The 27752-nt window shown below is 40.4% G+C and overlaps 1 protein-coding gene across 1 annotated transcript in view; it reads left to right on the top strand.

The window, feature by feature from the left end:
- The first annotated feature begins 1836 nt into the window (after positions 1-1836).
- The window catches only part of CD19 (CD19 molecule), a 114044-nt gene continuing 88128 nt past the window's right edge, over positions 1837-27752 (top strand). The window contains exons 1-2 of the mRNA XM_053694402.1: positions 1837-1925; positions 6920-7135. Of these exons, the coding sequence (XP_053550377.1) occupies positions 1838-1925; positions 6920-7135 (304 nt within the window). The 5' untranslated portion in view covers position 1837. The remainder of the gene's footprint in view (positions 1926-6919; positions 7136-27752) is intronic.

The raw sequence follows: 27752 nt of genomic DNA, 5'->3' as shown, positions 1-27752 counted from the left end.
CAGAGGTTTAGGGGTTAATAACTTTATTTAGTGGCGGTGATGTCGGGGAGTGTCGGACTAGGGGTTAATATCTTTATTATAGTGTGGGGGCGATGTTGGGGTGCGGGGGAATAGGGGTTAATAACTTTAGTATAGTGGCGGCGATATCAGGAGCGGCAGATAAGGGGTCAATAGATTTATTTTGGTGGTGGCGATATCGGGAGCGGCAGATTAGGGTTAAATAAGTTTATTTAGGTGTCGGCGATGTCGGGGGCAGCAGATTAGGGGTTTATGTTAGGGTGTTAGGTTTAAACGTATCATTTTTTCCCCCCATAGATATCAAAGGGGCTATGTTACGGAGCTTTTCATTCCGCAATCGCAGGTGTTAGGTTTTTTTCTAACACGCTCTCCCCATTGATGTTTTGTGCAGTATGGAGCTCAAAGCAACTATATAGCACGCACAAGCCGGCTTTTCTAAAACTTGTAATGGCAGCGCTATGGAGGGGGAAATAACGCAACTTTTGTTGCGTTTGTTAAATACCCTCTTTAGCGCAAAACTTGTAATCTACCTGAATGTAAACAGGGTCCAAGTGTTATTGTATTGTGTTTTTTAGTATGTGCTTGTTGATTATTAGTCCCTTAAATCATTTTAGATAGGCTCAGGAGCTGATTGGCTAACCCTTGTGCATTGCTGTTTCTATAACAAAGAATATCAAGAGAATGAAGCAAACTATTTAATAGAAGTAAAGTTGTATAAATTGTATTCTATATCTGAATCATGAAAGAAAAATGTTGGGTTTCATGTCCCTTAACCCTTTAAATGCTAAGCACTTTCCAATCTGGGTGCTAAGGTTTTCTTAAAGGGTTTCTTATTTTTAATATTTAAAAAAATATTTTTTATTACTTTATTTTTATTTATTTCTTGGGGGTCTGTAGCTGCTTAGATGCCTGAGATACATGGTGACGTCATCACGTTTATTGCGCGTGACGTCACCACGCAAAACGGAAGCCCCGGCGATGCCTTTCATTATGCAGCACCGATCGCCGGGGTAGGAGCGGGTGGGAGCCCCCAGATCTCCCTCAAGTTGGGAGAGTGCTAGTGACGGCTCTGAGCCGTAATTAGCACCAGAGTGGGAAACTCTGTGACGGCTCAGAGCCGTCATTAGCACTCAAGGGGTTAAAGGGACACTGTACCCAAATTTTTTCTTTCGTGATTCAGATTGAGCATGACATTTTAAGCAACTTTCTAATTTACTCCTATTATCAAATTTTCTTAATTCTCCTGGTATCTTTATTTGAAATGCACGAATGTAAGTGTAGATGCCGGCTCATTTTTGGTGAACAACCTAGATGATTGGTGGATAAATTCATCCACCAATAAAAAAGTGCTGTCCAGAGTACTGAAACCAAAAAAGCTTAGATGCCTTCTTTTTCAAATAAAGATAGCAAGATAATGAAGAAAAATTGATAATAGGAGCAAATGAGAAAGTTGCTTAAAATTGCATGCTCTATCTGAATTACAAAAGAAAAAATTTGGGTTCAGTGTCCCTTTAAGGATTTTGCTCACAGATAATGTAATAATTTGTATTTTTATTTTGCTTCTCTGTAACATAATTGTGTTGCCTTTTGCTTTAGATGTAAATATTGAATAATCTGGGATAAGTGTTATCAGAGGGACTTTTAGGCTGCTTCCCCAGAAATTCTCACATCTCCCTCCATTTCAACTCCCACCCAACAGCTGCACCCACAGATCCCCCAGGGGAACGGCTGCTGAGAAATGAACAGCCCAGTGATCTACTCTGCGCCACCACTTCCTCACTGTAACCTGCTTCACACTCACTACAGGGACCAGTGGAGGATGTTGCTCATCTTCATTCTCTGTTTGTTCTCCCCATCAAGACCCCACATTTCAGAGGACCCTAAGGTTGTCACTGTGCCCATTGCAGGTAGGAGAACAGAGAGGGTAGGGTGACTCCTTGTTCACACAGGATTGTGCTGTCTATGACTCGCTGCATCTTTTATTCCTTTAAACTCTGTGTATTTTGATGTTACATTTACATGGATTAGTCAGAATTGTGTATTCTATAACCTGTGAGGTATAATCTTCAAAGCATCTTGTACACCACAATCTTTACCTAATGTTACCCCAGGATTTGTTCTACCTGTGCCCTCTAAAGATTTGTGTTGTGATCATTACTGACTCTACTGTGATCATTACTGACTCTACTGTGATCATTATTGACTCTGTATTGTGATCATTACTGACTCTGTACTGTGAACATTACTGACTCTGTAATGTGATTATTGCTGACTAGTTATTGTGATCATTACTGACGTTTTTATGTGATTATTACTGACTCTGTAATGTGATCATTACTGACTCTGTATTGTGATCATTACTGACTCTGTATTGTGATCATTACTGACTCTGTCATGTGATCATTACTGACTCTACTGTGATCATTATTGACTCTGTATTGTGATCATTACTGACTCTGTACTGTGTACATTACTGACTCTGTATTGTGATCATTACTGACTATGTAATGTGATTATTACTGACTCTGTATTGTGATCATTACTGACTCAGTATTGTGATAATTATTGACTCTGTACTGTGATCATTACTGACTCTGTAATGTGATTGTGTTGTGGTCTTTATTGACCCCTCATGATTTCTTCTGCTTGTGCTCTCTAAAGACTTCTAAATATTACTATGACTCTCTATACATGTCTGTGTTGCCTGCTCTACATATTGTCAAACTCTCTCTGCACCTTCCTTTTAATGTATGTGACTCCCTGTGCTATCTGATGATATGTTGCCACTACTGTGACTCCCTGTGCTATCTGATGATATGTTGCCACTACTGTGACTCCCTGTGCTATCTGATGATATGTTGTCACTACTGTGACTCCCTGTGCTATCTGATGACATGTTGTCACTACTGTGACTCCCTGTGCTATCTGATGATATGTTGCCACTGCTGTGACTTTCTGTGTTATCTGATGATATGTTGCCACTACTGTGACTCCCTGTGCTATCTGATGATATGTTGTCACTACTGTGACTCCCTGTGCTATCTGATATGTTGTCACTACTGTGACTCCCTGTGCTATCTGATGACATGTTGTCACTGCTGTGACTCCCTGTGCTATCTGATGACATGTTGTCACTACTGTGACTCCCTGTGCTATCTGATGATATGTTGTCACTGCTGTGACTTCCTGTGCTATCTGATGATATGTTGTCACTACTGTGACTCCCTGTGCTATCTGATGACATGTTGTCACTACTGTAACTTCCTGTGCTATCTGATGGCATGTTGTCACTACTGTGACTCCCTGTGCTATCTGATTATATGTTGTCACTGCTGTGACTTTCTGTGTTATCTGATGATATGTTGTCACTACTGTGACTCCCTGTGCTATCTGATGATATGTTGTCACTACTGTGACTCCCTGTGCTATCTGATGATATGTTGTCACTACTGTGACTCCCTGTGCTATCTGATGATATGTTGTCACTACTGTGACTCCCTGTGCCCACTGATGTCCTGTGCTCTCCATTAAAGGGACAGTTTACTCAAAATTTTTCTCCCCTTTAATTTGTTCCCAATGATCCACTTTACCTGCTGGAGTGAATTGTTTATGTTGTTTATGTTGTCACTACTGTGACTCCCTGTGCTATCTGATGACATGTTGTCACTACTGTGACTCCCTGTGCTATCTGATGATATGTTGCCACTGCTGTGACTTTCTGTGTTATCTGATGATATGTTGCCACTACTGTGACTCCCTGTGCTATCTGATGATATGTTGTCACTACTGTGACTCCCTGTGCTATCTGATATGTTGTCACTACTGTGACTCCCTGTGCTATCTGATGACATGTTGTCACTGCTGTGACTCCCTGTGCTATCTGATGACATGTTGTCACTACTGTGACTCCCTGTGCTATCTGATGATATGTTGTCACTGCTGTGATTTCCTGTGCTATCTGATGATATGTTGTCACTACTGTGACTCCCTGTGCTATCTGATGACATGTTGTCACTACTGTAACTTCCTGTGCTATCTGATGGCATGTTGTCACTACTGTGACTCCCTGTGCTATCTGATGATATGTTGTCACTGCTGTGACTTTCTGTGTTATCTGATGATATGTTTTCACTACTGTGACTCCCTGTGCTATCTGATGATATGTTGTCACTACTGTGACTCCCTGTGCTATCTGATGATATGTTGTCACTACTGTGACTCCCTGTGCTATCTGATGATATGTTGTCACTACTGTGACTCCCTGTGCCCACTGATGTCCTGTGCTCTCCATTAAAGGGACAGTTTACTCAAAATTTTTCTCCCCTTTAATTTGTTCCCAATGATCCACTTTACCTGCTGGAGTGAATTGTTTACAAGTAGCTCCTTTACCCTTATATTGGCATTTGAAATTGTTAATTTAGCATGTGGTATCCCCACCTATTCTGAAAGTTTGTGGCCGCGCGTACCAGCTATAAATAAGCTTTGTAAACACAGCCATCAGAAGAAATTACACTCCGAGTGTGATAAAGCAGAGATAAGGTAATAAAATGTTGATTTTCCATTGTTCTCTCAAAGTATTGGTGATTGTTTTAAGGACAGATATAAGATAAAGAAGCAGGTATATGTGCACAATGTGATACAGTAATGAGATCTGATTATACCTTCAAGCTCAACCTATTTTATTAGGCTGTGGCTTCAAAACACAAAATCAGAGCTTTAATATACAGAAATAAACCTTAAAAAGCTAATTTTCATACATTTTTTACTCTGCAGTTGGTAAAAAAAGCAATTGTAAACACATTAAGGGAAAAACTATTTTACAGTATACTGTCCCTTTAAGACTGTGCTGTCTGATAATGTGTACCCACAATTGTGACTCTCTGTGACCTTAGATGTCCTATACTCACTATTGCAACTCCATGTGGCCTCTGATAACCGGTGCTCACTATCGTGACTATCTGTGTCCTCCTATAACTTGTGATCACTTATGAACTATACCATCCTACTTTCAAATTGTTATCCTATGACTCTATGTGCTTAATACTCTGAGCCCTCCCTTATTCTTTTCTCTGAGTCCCTTCTCTTAAAAGTAATCTTGCTACCTGTTCTTTCCCTCCCTGATCAGTGTTAGTCTGGGTCTCCTTCTTTGTCTATATCTATTAAAGTTGTTTAATCTCATATGTGCTCCCTAACGCTTAGATTATCTTGGTTGTGTTAACTCATTATACTCCTTTGTACCCTGCACAGTACGCTCCTCATTCTAATTACATTAATTACTTGTTCTATAAATGTCATTGTCCCAGTACACGTTCCATTGATGGACACCCCCATGTTTACTGGAGTCCTAGCTAAACACCAACACTGATGGTTCTATCACATTTAAAGGATCATGAAACCCATATTTTATTTCATGATTAAGAAAGAGCATGTGATTTTAAATAGCTTTCCAATTTACTTCTATTATTTAATTTGCTACTTTCTCTTGTTATCCTTTGCTGAAAGGTTTGTCTAATTAAGCTCAGGAGCAGCAAAGAACCTAGGTTCTAGCTGCTGATTGGTGGCTGCATATTTATACCGATTGTCATTGGCTCACCCATGTGTTCAGTTAGAAACCAGTAGTGCATTGCTGCTCCTTCAACAAATGATACCAAGAGAATGAGGCAAATATGATGATAGAAGTAAACTGGAAAGTTGTTTTAAATTGTACGTTCTACCTAAATTATTAAATAATTTTTGGGGGGTTTCCTGTCCCTTTAATACAGAAAAAAGAGAAGTTTAGAATTTATGTTCACCTTTATTTTAGTTGTAGCCAATATGATTTATGTAAAAAGAAAATATAAAATATAAATATTTTCTTGTTTTACTTGTATTGCCCCATCATAGTCATACTGTGTAGAGCAACTGTAGTTTTCGTTTCCTTTGTGCATTTGTTAGTGTGGATTTTTTTTAGTTTGAATTTGTTTTGTAAGGTTTTGAATGTGTTTTTGTGATGCCGGTGAACAGCGAATCCATTGTTGAATTAAGTCTAAATGAGCTGAACTAGTAACTTAAGGCAGTGACAAAGGGGGTTGCACATCTTTATGAATTTGGAGATTTTCTGGTTGCAATGTTACAGGAAGATTTATTAGTTTCAGAAGTAGATTTTAATGAATCTAGGCTATAGTCGGACATGACTTGATCTCACTCCAATAACTGATTTTGTTGTGTGTTTCCCTATGCTCGTACTTTGCTGATTGTAATGTTCTTTTTAGTTTCATTTCCTCTTTTAATCTGTGATATTTTAGTTACTATACACTTCCCCTCTTTGTTTATATGTACTTTCATATGTATTTATTTCATTCAATAATTATATTTTAATATTAAAGGAACAGTAAAATCAAAATTAAACTTTCATGATTCAGACAGAACTTGCAATTTAAAACAACTTTCAATTTACTTCGGTTATCTAACTTGTTTCGTTCTCTTTGTATACTTTGTTGAAAGGCATACCTAGGTAGGCTGAGGACAGCAGTGCACTACTGGGAGCTAGTTGGTGATTGGTGGCTGCACATATATGCCTCTTGTCATTGGCTCACCCAATGTGTACATCTAACTCCCAGTAGTTTATTTCTCCTCCTTCAACAAAGGTTATCAAGAGAATGAAGCAAATTAGTTAATAGAAGCAAATTGGAAAGTTGATTACAATGATATGCTATATCTAAATTATGAAAGAAAAAAATTGGGTTTCATGTCCCTTTAAGCATTATGTAATATAATTCATAACACTTGGGCTTATAGCAGCCAAATATTAATTAAAAGTTTAAATTTTTGATATTCAAAGAGTAGTTTAGACCAGTGTATATTATTATTAATAATATGATTATTATTGCCTTCTTTGTAAATACTTATATCTTTTTTTTAGGTAATGCCCTTTTACCTTGCGGTGAAGCTGATTTGCCTTTAAATGTAAATTTTCAATTGGAGGGAAAAAACAATACCTGGCTAAAACTTGAAGCAAATTATACAACCCAAGATCTAGATTTCATATTACCAAATCTGCTAATGCTACAGAATCAGAGCCTGGAGGATTATGGGAACTTTTCCTGCTTTGCAAACAATCAAACAAAGCTGACCAATGGTAAGAGCAATGCAGAATGTCACTGTTCCTATACTGTAAAGGGAACTGTGGATTTCAGTATGAGTCATTGTATGTACTTTTTGTTATGTTACTTCAAAAATATATGCCATGAAAGATATCAATAACCACATTAAACTTGCAGTCTTAGCTTTACTTGACCTTTTATGTTGTCAAGTTCCGGCCCTTACACACAAAAAACAACTGAATACTATTTTGCAAACAACCTAAACCCATAAATAAAGACATCAGACTTAGCGTTGGTGCAAATTGGCCGCAGCTCCTTTATTTAATAAATAACTTTAGAAAAACTTTAATAACTCAATAAATAACAGTGCAAATAATTGTAATCACGTTACACATAAACAGCGGTGCTAGTCCACCCTACTTTCTTTGTATATATGGCCATCACTCTATCCACTGGACCCAACCGTGCAAGTGATTGAGCCTGTCAGCGATAATCAACATAAGTCTCTAAGGAACCCCTTGCCCTTAGAGACCCCCATCTTGAATTCCCCCCATGGGAATGCAAAATACCATCACACTAACAATTGGCATAATCTCCTGTAATTGTATGGGCTAGCACCCCCGCCAACCAACTGCGATAATAACATCAATAAAAGACAAAGAACAAACAAAAAAAATAAAAAAACAGGGATGGGTGGGAGGGAGATGCTTCTACAAATTTTCAATAAACAACTGCTGGCTTTTCCGCTCAGTCTCAAGGCTAAATAACCTCACCAGCTCCGCATCTAACTCCTCCTATCCTCCCCCAGGCCTCTTCCTCCGCGGTCAAAGCTCCCTCTGGCTAAGCTTTGCACTGCCTACAGGAGCCACTTGACTTTTTATGTTGTCAAGTTCCGGCCCTTACACACAAAAAACACCTGAATACTATTTTGCAAACAACCTAACCCCATAAATAAAGACGTCAGACTTAGCGTTGGTGCAAATTGGCAGCAGTTCCTTTATTTAACCCCTTAATGACCGCAGCACTTTTCCATTTTCTGTCCGTTTGGGACCAAGGCTATTTTTACATTTTTGCGGTGTTTGTGTTTAGCTGTAATTTTCCTCTTACTCATTTACTGTACCCACACATATTATATACCGTTTTTCTCGCCATTAAATGGGCTTTCTAAAAATACCATTATTTTTATCATATCTTATAATTTACTCTAATTTTTTTTATAAAATATGAGGAAAAAATGGAAAAAAACACACTTTTTCTAACTTTGACCCCCAAAATCTGTTACACATCTACAACCACCAAAAAAATCCCATGCTAAATAGTTTCTAAATTTTGTTCTGAGTTTAGAAATACCCAATGTTTACATGTTCTTTGCTTTTTTTGCAAGTTATAGGTCCATAAATACAAGTAGCACTTTGCTATTTCCAAACCACTTTTTTCAAAATGAGTGCTAGTTACATTGGGACACTGATATCTTTCAGGAATCCCTGAATATCCATTGACATGTATATATTTTTTTTTAGAAGACATCCCAAAGTATTGATCTAGGCCCATTTTGGTATATTTCATGCCACCATTTCACCGCCAAATGCGATCAAATAAAAAAAATTGTTCACTTTTTCACAAATTTTTTCACAAACTTTAGGTTTCTCACTGAAATCATTTACAAACAGCTTGTGCAATTATAGCATAAATGGTTGTAAATTCTTCTCTGGGATCCCCTTTGTTCATAAATAGCAGACATATATGACTTTGGCGTTGCTTTTTGGTAATTAGAAGGCTGCTAAATGCCACTGCGCACCACACGTGTTTTATGCCCAGCAGTGAAGGGGTTAATTAGGGAGCATGTAGGGAGCTTGTATGGTTAATTTTAGCTTTAGTGTAGTGTAGTAGACAACCCCAAGTATTGATCTAGGCCCATTTTGGTATATTTCATGCCACCATTTCACCACCATATGCGATCAAATTTAAAAAAACGTTAAATTTTTCACAATTTTAGGTTTCTCACTGAAATTATTTACAAACAGCTTATGCAATTATGGCACAAATGGTTGTAAATGCTTTTCTGGGATCCCCTTTGTTCAGAAATAGCAGACATATATGACTTCGGCGTTGCTTTTTGGTAATTAGAAGGCCGCTAAATGCTGCTGCGCATCACACGTATATTATGGCTAGCAGTGAAGGGGTTAATTAGGTAGTTTGTAGGGAGCTTGCAGGGTTAATTTTAGCTTTAGTGTAGAGATCAGCCTCCCACCTGACACATCAGACCCCCTGATCCCTCCCAAACAGCTCCCTTCCCTCCCCCACCCCACAATTGTCCCCGCCATCTTAAGTACTGGCAGAAAGTCTGCCAGTACTAAAATAAAAGGTTTTTTTAATTTGTTCTTTTTTTTTTTTTAGCATATTTACATATGCTGCTTTGTAGAATCCCCCCTTAGCCCCCAACCTCCCTGATCCACCCCCAAAACAGCTCTCTTACCCTCCCCCTCTGCATTATTGGGGGCCATCTTGGGTACTGGCAGCTGTCTGCCAGTACCCAGTTTCAAGAAAAAAACGTGTTTTTTTTAAAAAAAAATAGAAATTCTGTAGTGTAGCTTCACCCCCCCTCACAGACAAACCCCAACACCTTAATTGATTATTAAAAAAAAACTTTTATTCCCTTTTTTTTTGCATTTTTTTTTAAACTTTTTTCTGTAGTGTAGCGGTTCCCACCCGCTCCCTCCCCGTGCACGCGCCCGCCCCCGCCCTTCCGTGCACGCGCGCGCGTCAGTGCGCGCGCCCGATCACCCACGCCCACGATCCCGCCCCTCCTGCACGTCGCCAAGGCCATCGATGGCCACCACCCGCCTCCCACCAGCCTCCCACCCACCAACGCGGTAAGCCAACAATCTCCGGTGCAGAGAGGGCCACAGAGTGGCTCTCTCTGCACCGGATGGCTTAAAAATGTTATTGCAGGATGCCTCGATATCGAGGCATCACTGCAATAACCGGAAAGCAGCTGGAAGCGAGCAGGATCGCTTCCAGCTGCTTTCCACACCGAGGACGTGCAGGGTACGTCCTCAGGCGTTAACTGCCTTTTTTTTGAGGACGTACCCTGCACGTCCTCGGTCATTAAGGGGTTAATAAATAACTTTAGAAAAACTTTAATAACTCAATAAATAACAGTGCAAATTTTTTTAATCACATTACACATAAACAGCGGTGCTAGTCCACCCTACTTTCTTTGTATATATGGCCGTCATTCTATCCACTGGACCCAACCGTGCAAGTGATCGAGCCCGTCAGCAATAATCAACATAAGTCTCGTAGGAACCCCTTGCCCTTAGAGACCCCCATTTTGAATTCCCCCCCATGGGAAGGCAAAATACCATCACACTAACAATTGGCCATAATCTCCTGTAATTGTAAGGGCTAGCACCCCGCCACAGACTGGCCTGAAACCTCAGCCCAGTCCCGCCAACCCAGCAACTGCACACACAGCCTGCTTAAAGTCGAGGAAAAACAACTGCAGACCAAAGTCATTTAAATGCACCCCATCCGGCAAATAAAATTCACCCTGTCCCACCTCTGCTAAGTCCGGATGATAAACCACTGAACCACCAAGCCTCCTGACAAATGACCCCATAAGCTTATTAACCTTGCATCTGCTTTTGTCTAAACGCACCAGGTCCCAAGCCGCCCTCCAAACCATCCTGGGCAAAATGTCAGACCATACAATCCTCAGTTTAGGGAATAATTCCTCCAACCTCCAAATGTCCCTCTTCATGCTTCTCACCAACTCCCTCTGGGACATAAAACCAAGATCATTGCCCCCAGCGTGGATTAACAACACAGTCGGAGGCTGAAAACATCTGCAGTAATCCACCACCAAAGGCAACAACCTGTCCCAACGAAGCCCCCTGACACCGAACCATTTAACATCACAGCGTGACTTGGGGATACCCAACTGTAATCCATCCACTTTCACCGAAGCCACTCTCCGAGCCCAATAAATAAAAGAGTGGCCGACTAACCACAAACGCTCCACACCTAGAACACAGAAAATAGAAATAACAACACCACCAAATTATACACCCAACTCTGGACGGACATACAGGCGGAACCGTCCAGATCCCCACCGGCCAATGCCTTTAACCACCGAATCAGATAAATCCCTCACTAAAGCCTCAGTTGCCGCCCCTATGCGGAAGGAATGGGACCCGAAATCTCCGGTACTGAAACCCAAATGACTCAATGACTTGTTAAGAACCGCCCTAAACTGGAATTGCGACAAAGGCCTAACATCTCGGTGGACCAACAATGAACTCCCCATCACAGGGCGAACACCCAAATAATCCCGCAAACAAAGCCAAGGACAAACTTCTGAACCACTGGGAAAGAGGACAACCGTCCTACCCTTTCCAACCTGATTGGCTGCCACTGAAAGTGAGAGAGGGAGTCTGCTATAGAACTACAAGCACCAGGAATATGTTTGGCCTTAATGCAAACATTCATCCGCAAACATTTCAGTACAAGCAAACGCAATGATCTCAACACAGGCAAAGATGTAGCCGTCAATGTATTCAACGCATACACGACTCCCATATTATCCGTAGAAAATACCACTGACTGATTACACAAATCAACCTCCCAGACAAACAGGGCAACCACAATCGGGAACAACTCCAAAAACACCAGGTTCTTAACCAAACCCACAGTAAACCATTCAGCCGGCCACTTAGCAGCACACCAGTGGCCCATGAAATAGGCCCCGAAACCACAACCACCTGCCGAATCAGTCACAAGTCCCAATTCCTCATTAGAAACCCTCACAGCCTGAATCAACGTCGAGCCATTAAAATCCAGAAAAATATGAAGAAAGAGAAGCGCAGCACGCTCTAAGTGTAATCTGTTTGGTAGTTATCAATTATCAAAACCCCCTTCCCTGGGTATTACTCACAGGATCGTTCTGTATGATGTGCGCATCAGGTTGTATACAACCATGGAGTTTGTTCCTCAGATAACCTCCCTCAGTGACGTCTGGAAAGCCTGTCCAACCGGAGAGATTGTTTCACTTTCCCACAGCAGTCCACAATCAAACATGGAAGGGATACCACTCCAGTGTTTAAAGTATAACACGTTTATTATGAAATAAAATATAAAAAACTTACAAATCTGTGTCTCTCAGCTCACCCAATAGGTGCCCACAACATCTGAGCCCTGGTAGCCTCCCTGAGACAATAACTTTAAAAATAGAACTTCTCTACGTACGTTTCGTTTCTATGCCAGAAACTTTTTCAAGAGTATGTTCCTTAAACAAATGTGCTCCTTATATACCCCCTTGCTTGCACAGGTGTCCTGATTTGAATTGATTCAGTTAACCCTGCATACATTTGATGTCATTTTATCTACAATCAACAAATTTGTATTTTTCAAATATTTCGTTATACATTTGAATTATACCACTTGTTGTAATAATTAAATCAATACACTATTAAAATCTGTATATGCTTATAAACTAACAAAATCGTAAAACTTTACCTTAAGATCAAAATACTTAAAGTGTTTAAAATATTTTGCCGCAGTCAGAATCAAACTCGCTGCTATTCTGTTATGAGGCCGTTATCTTAACCATTAGACTGCAGCCGCCCTTATAAATTATTCTTAAATTTATGCAGTAATATAAAATCTTTTTTTTTTTTTTTTTTTTTTTTTAAAAACTTAATACAAACTAAAATAACATATTTTGTATATATAAAACCCAGATGGATATAATTACAAAATACATAGCTGAGGATGGATTCGAACTTGCTTCCTTCAGATTGTGAGGCAGTCAACCTTACCATTAGACCACAGCACCCTTAATACATATGCTTAAAAACATTGAATGTATGTTATTAAAAAACCCTACAAAAATACCCAACTATTATTTAAAACACTCTAAAAACTTTTCCTGAGATTATTTATAATATAATTTAATGATCTATTTATCACAGTCTTGTGTATTACCAGAGGTACATTATATAACTAGACCCTATTATATTAGAAATGCTTGTATATCTAAGTCCACATTAAGTCCTTTTGGTTGAAGACAGTCTAACTTTTTTATCCAGTAAGTTTCTCTCTGTCTAAGTTTAAGTAATCTGTTGGTGTCCCAAATATTGGGGGGTATCCATTCTATTATTTTAATTTCTAGATCACTTATGTCATTTTGGTGGGCCATTTTAAAATGTATAGGTACACTATGGGTATCCAGATTATTTTCAATATTTGTTAAATGTTCTCTAAATCTATACTTTATTTTTCTTTTTGTTCTCCCTATATAAAACAGATTACACTTGCACTTTAACATATATACAACATGTGTGGTCATACATGTGCACCTACTTGTGATCTTATATTCTTTATGGCCATCAGAATTTGTGAACACATTGTTTCCTTTTTTCAGGTGGGGACACATGGCACAATCTTTTACTCTACATTTGAACGTGCCAGTATTACCTCCCCTCTCATTAAAATCCAACAAAAACCACCTCCAAACCCTCAAATCATCTTTTAGCTCCTTAGAGAGCCGCACAAAATGGTGCTGCTTCACAATCCCAACAGTAGCCAACGATAACCTCCTGCAGAAAACCCTCCCAATCGGGATAATTCTGCATCCAAAATTAAACTTGCCCACCAAGAATTGTAGCTCCCGGAGCGTAACCTTCTTCGTCAACAAGAAGCGGTCGATAACCTCCAAAAGATCAGAGACCTTATAACTGGGAAGCCTACATTCCATGTTAACCGAATCAATTGTAATGCCCAAAAATTCAAGTGACGTAACTGGTCCCTCAGATTTTTCAAGTGCAATGGGCACACCAAAATCAGACGCCACCTGATAGCAAACGTCCCTCAAAAGCCTACAAGCCCCCGAACCAGCTGGACCCACAAACAAAAAATCATCAAGGTAGTGGACCAATGACGAAAGGCCTGACCGTTCTGCGACAACCCATTCAATAAATGTGCTAAACTGCTCAAAAAGTGAACATGAGATGGAACATCCCATGGGCAAGCACAGGTCAACATAGTAAAAGCCATCAACACAACAACCCAACAGATGGTGCGACGTCAATTTTTGCTAACAAAGCCAAAGGACCAGCCTCCCTAACTAAGCTAACCGCCTGATCAAAAGATGCATATTTGACAGACGACAACTCCTGAGGAATACCATCATTAACCGATCCCCCTTTAGGAAACGATAAATGATGTATTAGCCTGAACTTTCCAGGCTCCCTCTTTGGAGCCACCCCAAGCGGTAAGATCCTCAAATCTGCAATGGGAGGACAATCAAACGGACCAGCCATTCTCCCCAAAGACACCTCCTTCTGTAGCTTGTCAAGGACTACCCCCGGCCACAGGCGAGCTGACTTCAAATTACCGTGAAAAACCCCTCAACCCCCTTGGGATGGGATCACGAAACCAAACTGAAAACCATGAAATAATAAAGCCGCCTTCTCAAGACAACCCCGACGCCTAGCGTACAGGGCGAGCCAAGGTTCCATCGCGCCGAGCTTCACCAGAGTCGCCTCCTTTGTCAGACGCATCCCCGACTCCGCCTGGTTTGCCTTTGCAGAAACACTTTGCATAGGGGTGGGAGCCCCCTCACCCAGAGCATTCGTGTTTAAACTTGCACGCGGCTCCCCATTTACAAAATTTTTCGTTAAATGCAAAGCAGTATCCCTTCTTAACCGTCGCCGGCGACCCACTGACGGAGGAGCCCCCGACTCCCGACCGACCGAAAGGACTGGGAAGCTCTCAAAGGTGTCATTATTTTGAGCCACAACCCCATGTCATGGTCGTCCCACCTCATATCTGGTTTAACCGACAGGCCATGCCCGTGGTTTAACCACCAGGCCATGCCCCTGTACGTCCGCTGAGCAGCTGCAACCCTGTCAAGGTAACAAAACAATGCCCCACCATGGTCCAGAAACATATTGGTCAACACACTTGCATATATTACAAAAGCCTGGAACCAATTAGTAAATGTTTTAGGCAACTTTCTATATCGCTTTCTCCGCTCTTCTTCCTCCTTCTTGGCCACGTCTTTCTTAGAGTCCTCAGGGATCTCAAAAGACTGCTCAAGCGGGAGAAGGGAGAACAATTCAATAAATTCCCTCTTATATATTTTTTCCTTCACCTCCGAAGTCAAATGCATCCCCAAAGGCCCGATGGAGCAGAGGCTGACATCGCTGTGTCAGACACCTTTAATTCTGCCCCCTCACCCTGCTTAGGGCCGACACTAGAAGGCACCCCTGATGGCCCAGAGTCCTGGACTACAACAGGGACGCCACCATCCTTGACTACGGGGACCGCATCACTGTGGACCTCGACCCTCCCCAACACTGGAACGCCCGTCGTCCTGACAACCAGGACCACACCCTCTCCACAGATGCTCCAGGAGCGGGCACGACTCCTTCCAACTTTGATAGCAACTCCTTCAAACCAGCCACTACTCTACCAGTCACAGAATCACTTTCAACACCCCTAACACAACTCTCTACTACATCCCTCCCCCGCACATCTAACAACCCTATCTCACCTGCTGAAGTTTCCTCCGAATGCTGACCACCTGAAGAACTGTCGAAGGCCGCCTGGAGCCCGCCTACGCATTGCTCTGTACTCCTTTGGACACCTCCTTGCATTGTGGCAGCCGTCCGTCCATGTTGATCCAGCTGCCGTGTTTTTTCCTGAAAAACAGTAGCACGTGAACCCATATCCAGGGGAAGAAAAACTCTGCCTCCCCGTTCCCCCCTATGCAGACTGGTACCCCTAGCCGTAAGCACTCCCCTCCCCTTTTTGGGAGCTCCACCTCCATCACCTCCAGACCATGCAGCTTCTGCCACCGGCCGTCCCCTAGATCTACCCCTAGTTACACCAATGTGGCCACCAGGTCTATTCGGCCATCTGTCACCCCCCCCACCACCCTACCATCAGGCCTATTCGGCAGTCTGTCACCCCCCCCCCTACAACCTGGCCCCACTCTGATCCCTGGCCATCTCCAACACCCTGTTTATAACACCCCGCCTCACCTGGCTTCCACCAACAGGCCGAACCTCCTGCTGCATGCTGTCATCAGGCTCCAAACAAATAGAGTCCGTCCAGGAGCCATGCAAGCCAGAGAAATCCTCCTCAAGGCCGTCAAAAACATCTGCCATCGCGAATGGACCAGGCTGAGACCTTGGCCATTGCCCAGCAAGACTAGGTTCTATAAAAGAAAAACTGACATGTGAGTCACCCACATCACCATCCTTCACCACCCTGGCAGAAAAAGCAACCCCTGGAGGAGGATGAAATCCTACAGGCCTACCCTCAGAGGATGACTTATCACCTGACCCCCCAAAACGGCTAACCGGTTTACCAATTGACCCAGGAGAGGGGGACACTTACTCTTCATCAGAAGAGTTTAAAAATAAATCCACTGACCCAGGGTCTAACTCGAATTCCTCCCCTTCCTCCCCAGACCCATACTCCAAATCCACTAGGACCCCCTGAGGCCTAACAACTTGATCACCCACACTTAAGTGAGCACCCTCAAGAGGCCTGGGGCTTAACACGCTTAGGCCGGATCGATCCTTCCCCTCCCAGCCACACTAACTAAGGATGATTGAGCAGTGGCCCACAAACCCTCCCCCTCACTACCACTATCGTCAACCACCCCCCCAAAGGAAAAAGGAGGCCCACCAGGACCGTCATAAACACCCTGCCCAGAAGGCCCCTCCCCCTCCGAATCAGGCCCATCCGGACCGTGAGCCACCTTACCAGTACCTCCTTCTGACATGATGGCTGGGCCAGAAAAGGCCCTCTGCTCCGGATCCCTGCCGCTCCCCCTCACTGATGACTTCACCGCCGCGGGCCCTGCAGGAGCTGAAGAAACCACCACCACCTTCGGATCTGCTCTCCTCCTACTGGCACACGAACCGGACCTTCTTCCTCCAACAGACCGCCGGCTCTCCTCAGGACTGAGCCTTGATGGAGGCTTAGATCGCCTTGTGGACTTCTTCCTGGCGACCGATTGCGCCTCCACCGGATTCAACACGGGAGCCCCCAACAAAGAATGGACCTGAGCCTCCAACCAGGTAGGTCCTTTTTATTTTGCAGCCTCCCGGAGCCTTTTCAGGAGCTCCTCAACAGCAGCCATGACGCAGGCTGGGCGGGGAAGCCACGCAGCTAGAGATGCTTCTACAAATTTTCAATAAACAACTGCTGGCTTTCCCGCTCAGTCCCAAGGCTAAATAACCTCGCCAGCTCCGCCTCTAACTCCTCCTATCCTCCCCCAGGCCTCTTCCTCCGCAGTCAAAGTTCCCTCCGGCTAAGCTTTGCACCGCCTACAGGAGCCACTTTGTGACATTTCAGGCTTTTTTTTTCTTGTTGTTGATACCTATAGAGACAGTTAAAGGCACAGTAAATCCACTGTCATGCATATAAATGAGTGCTATTTGCACTTGTAAAAAAAAATAATGAACCAAATTTTTGTGTCTTTCATGACTTAGGTAGAGCATATAATTTAAGCAACTTTCCTATTTACTTCTATTATCGGTAACCTTTCTTGAAGGAGCAGCAATGCACTACTGGGAGCTAGCTGAACAAATTGGGTGATACAGTGACATCTCACAAAGGGTAAACATCTATCTGTCTTACCATCTTTATGTAGGAAAGTTTATTATAGCTTATAGTTTACTGATTTATTTGTCATGCAATCTGTTGACACAGTAGCCACTTTACAGCCAGATCTTTTATATGTTTTTGCAATTCATTAAGAAAGAAGTGGTCAACACATTATTATACTGCAATGTATTGTTAAAGGTAGTACAGTAAAGTCATAATTAGACATTTATGATTTAGACAGAGCATACAATATCAATCAACTTCCCAACGTACTTATTTTATTTAATTTGCTTCCTTCTCTTGTTATCCTTTGCTGAAAGGTTTATCTAGCTAAGCACAGTAGCAGCAAAGAACCTAGGTTCTAGCTGCTGATTGGTGGATGCATATATATACCGATTGTCATTGGCTCACCCATGTGTTAATTTAGAAACCAGTAGTGCATTGCTGCTCCTTCAACAAATGATACCAAGAGAATGAAGCAAATTTGATAATAGAAGTAAACTGGAAAGTTGTTTCAAATCGTATGTTCTACCTAAATCGTGAAATAAATTTTTTTGAGTTTCATGTCTCTTTAAGATGAAAATTAAATTAAAAACAACACACATTTAATTTATTATGTATAATCAACTGGCAACATAACCAGGATGACCAGAGGTATGTGCAGCCTACAATTAGAATCTAGTTCCCAGGAGCATTGCTATATATGTATATATACCATTCATATGGAATAAAACAAAGTAAACCCAGCAAACCTGGAATAGCCTGATCCGGCTAGGTGCACGTAAGTCCAGCTGGCGACCTCCAGCCATACAATAATGTATAATAGTAATTCCACAGGACCTTTTTCAAAGTAAAATGTCCTTTATTAGAAACATTTGGACAAAAATGTATGCGACGTTTCGGGAACGCAGTCCCTTAATCATGCATGATTAAGGGACTGCGTTCCCAAAACGTTGCATACATTTTTGTCCAAATGTTGCTAATAAAGGACATTTTACTTTGAAAAAGGTGCTGTGGAATTACTATTATACATTCATATGGAATAGGCACTCCAAGGGTTAAATATATGCCATGTCCTTGTATGTAGATTATATATATATATATATGGTCAGCTTTCTGTAGCGCTGGGTGCGCATGCGCAGTTGTGCTCCACGGATGCTGTGGGAGCTGATGTATTTAAAAATATGAAGAACATTTTCGGTGAATAACATAGGAATGTAAAGTATTCCTATTTCCTAATGCACCTTTAGCATAGTTGATCTAGCGCAGTGTCAGGTTAGAGCGCGAGCGATAACTAATAGACATTTCTTCAGTGGGCCCCATAGAACTCTATGGTGCGAAGGAATTAGAGTGGTATCTCCCAAATGCTGAAGTTCTGAAGTTTGCAGTCCTCGGTCTTTCACTTGCATGCTAACTTTTTACTTTCAACTAGTAACACGCTCACTAATTTTTTTCTTTGAGCAAACGGGGAAAAGAATTTGCACGCCACTGCTAATCTGGCCCATAGACTTGCGCAGGGCCATAGACTTGTGTTAGAGCATGTAGTTTTTTGTAATAAAATTGACCATTTAAAGAATTTTATAGCCAAGAAGACCTACAGTATTTGGAGAGTGAAAGAAGAAAGAGACATTACTGGTAGCAAACATAAGATCCAAAAGAAGAAAAAGAGAGGATAATTAAAGTGACCAAGCGTATAACAAACGCTAGAATTTACGATTACTAAAAATAAACATTAGCTTCATTCATCGATTCGTAAAAATGATGTTAAACTCACCCTATCTGTAAGGAAAATAGATTGCTAACTCAATGGCTCTGGCCGCCCACGGCACAGCACTTTCTCCATTGAGGTAACGTTTCCACCTCTAGACCAATAGCCGTGTTAGGATGTCAGTTGACACGCACGGCTATTGGTTTAGAGGTGGAATCATCACCTCATTAAAGAAAATGCTGTAATGTGGGTGGCTGTAGCCACGGAATTAGCGATCTACTTTCCTTACAGTGAGTTTAACATTGTTTTTTACAAAACAATGACTGATGGTAATGTTTATTTATAGTGATGGTAAATCCTATAATTTGTTATACGCTTGGGTTTACCATCAATTTAACCTTTAAGTGTAAAGAAATAGATTTATCAGTATTTATAAATCTTGTTTTCTCTCACACACACCTTTTGGTGGTATTATATTCAGTTGCTAGTGGGATCCTTTTCAAAGTTACCCAAGGGTCATTTGTCCAACCTTTTCATTTAGGATCCTTATTCTTCAGGGTAGAGTGGTGGAAAATGATCTTTGAAGAATACCCTGAGAGTCTATCACCCAAATGTTGACCATGAAAAAGGGAAATAATTAAATTGATCAAATGTAGTGTGCAAGGAAGACCATTTTACTGCCTTCCAAATCTGCTCAAATGAGGGCTCATGATACGTGGTCCACAACTAAAACATATCAGCTAAATCATCTCTGATTAAGGTCTACTCATACAGCATGTGCTACTCTCAGCTGGCTTCTATCTGCTGGTATTAAGGCAAATTGTATTGATACAGAAGTTTGATAAAAGCCATTTCTCAATGACATGCATGGGTACCTGTTTAATGAATCCTCTCAATATACTAATGTATTTGAAAGACACAGGATTTAGATAAATCTATTATTGTTTTTAGTCTAATGGCTCAGACCCCGTAACTAAGGAACTATATAGATTGGATGCAAATGCTGGATTAGTTCTCAATTCAAGCACTTGGGCAAGCACCTACTGTCAATTTATTTCTCCAATGAATATCCGTAGCTTCAATATTCAATCAATCTCCCACCCCCATTTAATCACACTTGTGCCGGGCCAAAAGTCATTACATTTCTAAATATCACCACAGCAAAGTAATAGCCAAACGGGTCAATAACTCACGGTATGACGATTAATGGCTGGATTTCAGCTCTACCATTCTAAGCTACCTGCTCGGATAGCGGATCTTCGTAGAGACTCTAGCTCTTCCGCAGATATCCAGGAGCTACATGTGGCAGAATTATTACTAACCCACAATTTCTTTGCTTTTGAGGGTGAATTTTACCTCCAGAGGTGTGGGACAGCTATGGGGGCAAAGTTTGCCCCCTCCTACGCAAATTTGTTTATGGGATGGTGGGAGCTGTCCCACATCTTTGAAGGGGTTTACCCTGAAAAAGATTGTATAGTCTATTACCGTAGATATATTGACAATCTGATTTTTATCTGGTGTGGTGGAGCTTTGGAGGCAAGGCGGTTTGTGGAGGATCTTAATGAAAATGAAGCAGGGAATACATTTATCTTTGAATTTGGCACATATAGTATAAACTACCTGGATTTGACTCTGAAGGGGAGCAAGACAGGAAAAGTAGACATTGAAGTGTATAGAAAACCAATATCGGGAAATACTTTATTACATGCCCACAGTAGCCACCCCAAGAGAGGGTTCAACTCAGTTCTGAGAGGTCAGTTTATAAGATTAAAGAGGAATTGTACTAATATAGACAGCTACAATAAACATGCTGCTGATCTAACAGGGAGATTACTGCAAAGGGGATATAACCCCAAGTATATCAAGCTAGTCAGAGCTAACATTGATGACAAAGACAGGTCTGAATTTTTGAGATCCAAGTGTGCAAAGGGAAATAGGGAGTTTAAAGGTATTACATTTGTTACTCAATATAGCAATCAATTTTACCAAATCTGTTAAACTATTAGGAAGAATCTGTCCATGCTTAGGGCAGATGAAGGGCTAGAAGAGATTACTTCCAAAGGATGTAGATTTGCATTTAGGAAAGGAATGTCTATCGGTAATAAAATAGCACTCACCCAACTTAAACCCAAAGTAGAAAGAGCATGTTCTTGGCTACATCACAAAGGAGTGTATAGGTGCAGTAACTTTCAATGTAAAGCCTGTGACAGTCTAGATAGAAGAGAAGGCTTCAAAAGCTGTGTCACAGAGGAATCCTTCAAACATCAACTTTGTACTAATTGCAGGGCCACTTATTTAATATTTTTGCTAACTTGCATAGACTGTGAAGTACAATATGTAGGCCTCACTACAAGGGAGGTCAGGTATAGGATTCGTGAGCACCTGTCAAGTATAACACTGGGAAAACTAACCACACCATTGGTTCAACACTTTAAGAACTTACATAACAAAGACAGCCATTCTTTGAGATGAACTATTGTTGAAACAATCGTTTCAAACAATAGAGGTGGTGATAGGGAGTCCATCCTAGGCAAAAGAGAGCTGTTCTGGATACACAGACTGAGGACCAGGATACTGTATGGCCTAAACTCAGAACTTGATGTGATTAACTTTTGACAATAGGCTGTTTTGGTCTTAAGTTCTGTGTGTCCAGAACACCTACTCACTTTTGAGTTTATACTCACTATTGAGTTCACACTATACTTTGTCTGGTGTGATGAACCTAGATAGTGGAATACAGTAACAGTATGTATATGTCATTGGTATTAGCCCTGCATATGTGTATGTATGTATATATATATATATATATATATATATATATATATATATATATATATATATATATATGTGTTTTGAGCACTGGTTGTATAAGCAAATTAAGAAGCAATAGACATGATTTTTATATTTGTCTTGTGATTTGAGTGGTAGACCAGCACCTTGGAAATGTGTGTGTATATATCTACATTTCTATATATATACACATATGTGTATATACATGTATGTAGTTGTCTTGCAATAATTAGGCTGCACTATTCATGCATTCATTTTTAACTCTTCATTTTATTAAGTTTTTCAGAGATTGCCCCGTAACCTGTTATATTGCTGTCCCCCTAACCCTGGATTTCCAGATTGGGAATATTAATACCATCTATACAGCTATTATTATCAAAATAACTACTTTAAAGTATCGATCACTTGCCTTCATTTTAACTCCTAATTCAGTTTAGGAATATATTAGTTAAATCTGTATTTATTAATTGAATATTTGTTTATAGCATATTTAAAGTGAAGGTAAACTTTGATGAATGAAAGCCCGGTTTTTAAAAATACTATCAAAAACAGGGGCACTTTCATTCATCAAAGTTTAGAAAGCAGCCGTTTTGTTTAAAAACGTACCTTTCTTATTTTCACAGCCAGAGCAGCTTCCCCCGTGTGCAGATCCTCTCTTCACACGTCAGGAATGACTAATCCGGCTTCCTCCATGGCATGGCCTCAGGCAATGATTCCCCTGGGGGGGAAATCCGTGATTGGAGAAAGCCGGATTAGTCATTGCTGACTTGTAAAGAGAGGATCTCCAGGTGGGGGAAGCTGCTTCGGCTGTGAAAAGAAGAAAGGTACGTTTTTAAACAAAACGGCTGCTTTCTAAACTTTGATGAATGAAAGTGTCCCTGTTTTTAATAGTATTTTTAAAAATCGGGCTTTCATTCATCAAAGTTTACCTTCACTTTAAGCATATGTTCAACATTTGTATAAAGGTGGTTTATTGTATTACTGCTGTATCATATTTCCATGTTTCCAATGAATTACTGTAAAATGAACTTTGCATTGTATGTTTTAATGTACTGTAATTCGTTCACTTTTCTACCTCTCACTGTTGTAGGAATTGTATAATTGAAAGTATTCATAAAGCTATATCTATAAGGATGAGGAACAATAGCGTTAAATCCCAATTTGGTTTTAATCCAATCAGATGATACCTTTTAATTTAAAAGGGGCCGAATCAGGCCAACTGACCACACTATGACTACGGCTGATAAGCCGAAACCCGTCAGTGGCTCACTGGGATTTCATTTACTCACTATTCTTCCCACCATTGCTGCTATCTCTGATGATATTTTATTCTTTTGATCATAATAAAAGTTAATTTTGAATCGTCCTTTGGAGGTGCTCCTTTCATAACATTGTTGCTGGATTAGTTCTACCTCATACAAAGGACCATCCACATTCATGTACATTTTTTTTCCAATAAATACAAAACCACTTAAATAAATATGGCTAACAGAGGGTAGAATGATATCTACAACCACCATGTTCGCAGGAAACATTTTCATTGGATTGCAGAAGTTTTAAAGGACCACTAAACACAAATTGTAAACTACATGATTTTGAACCTTCATATCTGAGAATAAGTTTGCAATGAAAACTGCAACTTTATTTTGTCAAATGAGCATATTGTTTTTTGTTTATTCATTTCAATGATTTCCCTGTCCCCCAAAACAAAAGAATCCTTACTAACCAATCACAAACTAATATTCAGATATAGCACAAACTCTCACCTAGATTACGAGTTTTGCGGTAACAGGGGTGCGGTGCTAACAAGCAGTTTTCCCTCACCGCTCACCTACAGACAGCACTGGTATTATTGGCTTTTACAAACCCGGCATTAGCCGCAGAAAAGTGAGCGGAGAGCAAAATTTTGCTCCACATCTCACCTCAATACCAGCACTGCTTACGGTAGCGGTGAGCTGGCAAAACGTGCTTGTGCACGATTTCCCCATAGGAATCAATGGGGGAGAGCTGGCTGAAAAAAAACCTAACACCTGCAAAAAAGCAGCGTAAAGCTCCTAACGCAGCCCCATTGATTCTCATGGGGAAATACTTTTTATGTCTACACCTAACACCCTAACATGAACCCCGAGTCTAAACACCCCTAATCTTACACTTATTAACCCCTAATCCGCCGCCCCCGACATCGCCGACACCTACATTATATTATTAACCCCTAATCTGCCGCTCCGGACACCGCCGCCACCTACATTATACTTATTAACCCCTAATCTGCTGCCCCCAACATCGCCGACACCTACATTATATTTATTAACCCCTAATCTGCCACCCCCAATGTCGCCGCAACCTACCTACATTTATTAACCCCTAATCTGCCGCCCCAACGTTGCCGCCACTATATTAAAGTTCTTAACCCCTAAACCTAAATCTAACCCTAACCCTAACACCCCCTAACTTAAATATAATTTAATATAATTTAAATAAATCTAAATAAAATTACTACAATTAACTAAATCTAAATACGTACCTATAAAATAAACCCTAAGCTAGCTACAATATAACTAATAGTTAAATTGTATCTAGTTTAGGATTTATTTTTATTTTACAGGCAACTTTGTATTTATTTTAACTAGGTAGAATAGTTATTAAATAGTTATTAACTATTTAATAGCTACCAAGTTAAAATAAAGTCAAATTTACCTGTAAAATAAACCTAACCTAAGTTACACTACAATTAAATTAATTCCCTAAATTAACTACAATTAAATACAATTAAATACAATTATCTAAAGTACGAAAACAAACACTAAATTACAGAAAATAATAAAATAATTATACGTTTTTTAAACTAATTACACCTAATCTAATCCCCCTAATAAAATAAAAAAGCCCCCTAAAATAATAAAAGGCCTTACCCTATACTAAATTACAAATAGCCCTTAAAAGGGCCTTTTGAGGGGTATTGCCCCAAAGTAATCAGCTCTTTTACCTGTAAAAAAAAAGTACAATACCCCCCCAACATTAAAACCCACCACCCACACACCCAACCCTACTCTAAAACCCACCCAATACCCCCTTAATAAAACCTAACACTTTTGCTCTGTAAGCTTGAAAAAGCTTACAGAGCGAAACGATCGTCTGAACTTTTAACTCTCTCTGCGTCTTAACACTTGCTCTTGCACCGGAAGGAGGAGCTACTCCCATCTGTGGTCAGGTTGGACGGTTTAGCGGTTAAGTTTCTGCTGCCCGAATCCGCTTGCATCCTTCAGTGGAGTTTGCTTTTGTGAGCAATAATAAGCATTTAGTGCTCTATTAACCTCTGTGAAAGGTGTTATGTTAAGCATTTGTGACGCTTTTATTGTATTTTAATAAATTCTTTTATACTACACTGCCGTGAGAGTACTGTTTACCCACCAGTATAAAGTGGGTGTGCGCATTTCCTTGAGCTTGGGCATAAGCTCTAATCCATGTGAGTAATCATTTGGCTACAAGTTTGGTATATATTCCGGATATTGTTACAGAATCACACTATGTTGCAATTCGTTTTCTATTTTCTCTGAGAGATTCTAAGGATACAAAGAAACAGAAGATTTCCAGCAAGAATACACATATCCTTATATGAACTTTATGTTATTTTTTTCACGTTCTTTTTATGTTGTTTTTATGATTCTTTCTGAGTCATCACATTTATTTCACTTTGATCTTGTTTTGTGATGTTTGGTATTTTTGTATCATTTGTAATTATATTTAAGTTAGGGGGTGTTAGGGTTAGACTTAGATTTAGAGGTTAATACATTTAATATAGTTGCGGCGACGTTGAGGGCAGCAGATTAGGGGTTAATAAATGTAGGTAGGTGTCGGCGATGTTAGGGACGGCAGATTAGGGGTTAATAAAATTTAACTAGTGTTTGCGATGCAGGAGTGTGGTGGTTTAGGGGTTAATATATTTTTTATAGTGGCGGCGATTTCTGGTTCGGCAGATTAGGGGTCGAAATTTTTATTTTAGTGTTTGCGGTGTGGGGGGCCTCGGTTTAGGGGTTAATAGGTAGTTTATGGGTGTTAGTGTACTTTTTAGCACTTTAGTTAAGAGTTTTATGCTATGGCGTTAGCCCATAAAACTCTTAACTACTGACTTTTAAATGCGGTACCAGTCTTGACAGGAGAGGGTCTACCGCTCACTTTTTGGAAGACTCGTAATACCGGCATTAGGCAAATCCCATTGAAAAAATAGTATACGCAATTGGCGTAAGTGGATTTGTGGTATTTTCGAGTCTGGCCAAAAAAGTGAGCGGTACACCTGTACCTTCAAGACTCGTAATACCAGCGAGCGTTGGGACCTCTCAGCGCTGCTTTTTAAGGCTAACGCAAGACTCGTAATCTAGCCGTCTGTTTGCACATGTGCAGTTAAGAGAGACTGGGGAAGCTTGTCCTTATCTCTTCCCTTAAGGTGGTTTAGCACTGATTCAACTTAGTTACTATTGAAAAGAATGCTTCTCCTATTATGATTGTTGATGCAAAACTGATAATCCACCTTTTACAAACATGTGACTGATGAGAATCTTAGGGGAAGGGTGAAGTAAACAAAAGCTTGCATAAATTGCCTAATATTATTATTAACCTAAACCTCCCTGGGAAAAAGTGAAAAAAAGCTAAATTTTTAGATGTATTTTAAAGCAAAAGGCAGCAAAATAAATAATGAATCTATATTGCAATAATGTTTTACTTGCAATAATGAAACATTTTATACATTGCTAAAATTTCAAGTTTAATGGTTCTTTAAGGACAATAAATGTAGTCATATGAAGAAGTGACCTATAAGGTATTCAAGGCATGAGCAATTCAACTTCCAGCTGTATTAGTGCATTTGTCCATATATGCTGTTTTAAGAACATTATTACCATTATTGCAATAGTGATATTTCCCAATGCTCTAATTCATACAGCTTCACAGAAAATAGCACAGCTCTTCAGAGACCTCCACACTCACACTGCTGAACAGATACACAATAAAGAATCCCAAATGTGGTGTCAAGAATTAAAACATCAATTACTGAATAAATATGAATACAAGCCAAACAGTCTCAGTGGGGAAAAAAGGTATAAACATATTAACAAATTTCACACTAGGATTTTTGCCATACTTTTGTGCATATGTTCAGGAGTGCGATTGAGGAGGTACAGATTATCTAGCAACTCAATACTGTAAAGGTCCCTCAATAAATTTTAGAAAGGCAAATTTTAGCTTGAGAGATTTTTATCCCAGAGACACATCAAGCTAGTTTACAAGTGGAGTTCCAAATTTGCCCGTTTGCGGGCGCACTAATTAATCAGCCATTACAAGTGAGGTCACATTCGCATTGCTGACAACTTGTAATACCAGGCGCACATTAGCGTGCGCTGGTATTACACAGTGGAGTGCAAATATTGTAATCTGACCCATATATTACAATATAATACTCAAAACAATATTTTGAGCAATTTCTCTTCATGTGGGTGAATTATCACCCGAACATCTCTTTGTAAAAAGGGAAGATA

The sequence above is a fragment of the Bombina bombina genome, chromosome 11 (assembly GCF_027579735.1).
Source record: "Bombina bombina isolate aBomBom1 chromosome 11, aBomBom1.pri, whole genome shotgun sequence".
Lineage (NCBI taxonomy): Eukaryota > Metazoa > Chordata > Amphibia > Anura > Bombinatoridae > Bombina > Bombina bombina.
This window is presented reverse-complemented; position numbering and strand designations above follow the sequence as displayed.